Raw genomic sequence first — 967 nt, 5'->3', positions numbered from 1 at the left:
CAGTCAACAGTCAGTCGACCTGGTCAGTCAACAGTCAGTCGACCTGGTGAGCTCTCATTACCTTTTTCCAAACCATTTCCGTGCGTCCACTGTGTCGTTCTGCTCGACACCGACGTCCTGAGCCTCGGCCATGTTACTGTCGTTCACAGGAAGAAGAAGAGGAAGAAGAAGAAGAAGAAGAAGAAGAAGAAGAAGAAGAAGAAGAAGAAGAAGAAGAAGAAGGTCATTTGGAGAATGATCAGACTTCATGTTCAGACCTCACACTCTGACGTCATATTTAACAGCAGCTTCTTCTTCTTCTGTGTTAGAATTGTTTTCATCAGTTTTGAGGTTAAAATCCTCTCAACCATTAATTCGACATAAATGTGTAATAAAACCCCGTCTTCATTTTAATGCTTCTTGTGTTGAAATCCCTCTGGTGACGCATAGAACTTTCAAACGCGTCCGCAGCGCCAGCCGCTGGGGGAAGTAGAGAACTACACGCTACTACATGTAGTAAACCAGGTCTGTAAAACCACTGAGAAAACTACGATAAAAAAAAAGTTCGTCAGAGGAACTGAGTGGAGCCGAGGTGTCCCGGTGCATTCAAGGACCTCTGTAATAAACAAAGAATTTCACAAAGTTCGGCCACAAACGTCCGGACGGACCTGAACACAACACGGACGTCCCGTCGGTAACCATTAACAGTGTTACCTTTGAACGCACCATGTCATATAATTACCGTCTAATAAACAAATGTCACTTTGCTCAAAGTCTCAACATTTTTATTTTACCAACACACGTTTCAACATTTCATTAACTCTACGTCGACAATGACGTGTTAAAAACTAAAACCCACGGTCCGTGACTTTCACTTTTGTTTTTATATCCGATTTTATAGTGTTTTAAAAAGCTGATGTGAACTAACGTCGAGACCAAGTCGTGTCAGAGTGACGTCACCAACAACAACCACTATATATATATATAT

At 42.0% G+C, this 967-nt stretch overlaps 1 protein-coding gene across 4 annotated transcripts in view; it reads right to left on the bottom strand.

Annotated features, from left to right (window-relative positions):
• Positions 1 to 216, bottom strand: part of casp3b (caspase 3, apoptosis-related cysteine peptidase b) — a 2,942-nt gene extending 2,726 nt beyond the window's left edge. The window contains exon 1 of one of the 4 annotated variants that reach the window (XM_008327731.3): positions 62 to 216. In XM_008327731.3, the coding sequence (XP_008325953.1) occupies positions 62 to 132 (71 nt within the window). In that variant the 5' untranslated portion in view covers positions 133 to 216. The remainder of the gene's footprint in view (positions 1 to 61) is intronic. The other 3 variants (XM_017039312.2, XM_008327732.3, XM_025063216.1) reach the window with 3 other exon arrangements.
• Between the last annotated feature and the right edge of the window lie 751 nt (positions 217 to 967).

The sequence above is a fragment of the Cynoglossus semilaevis genome, chromosome 15, assembly GCF_000523025.1.
Source record: "Cynoglossus semilaevis isolate Cse_v1.0 chromosome 15, Cse_v1.0, whole genome shotgun sequence".
NCBI classification, from domain to species: Eukaryota; Metazoa; Chordata; class Actinopteri; order Pleuronectiformes; family Cynoglossidae; genus Cynoglossus; species Cynoglossus semilaevis.
This window is presented reverse-complemented; position numbering and strand designations above follow the sequence as displayed.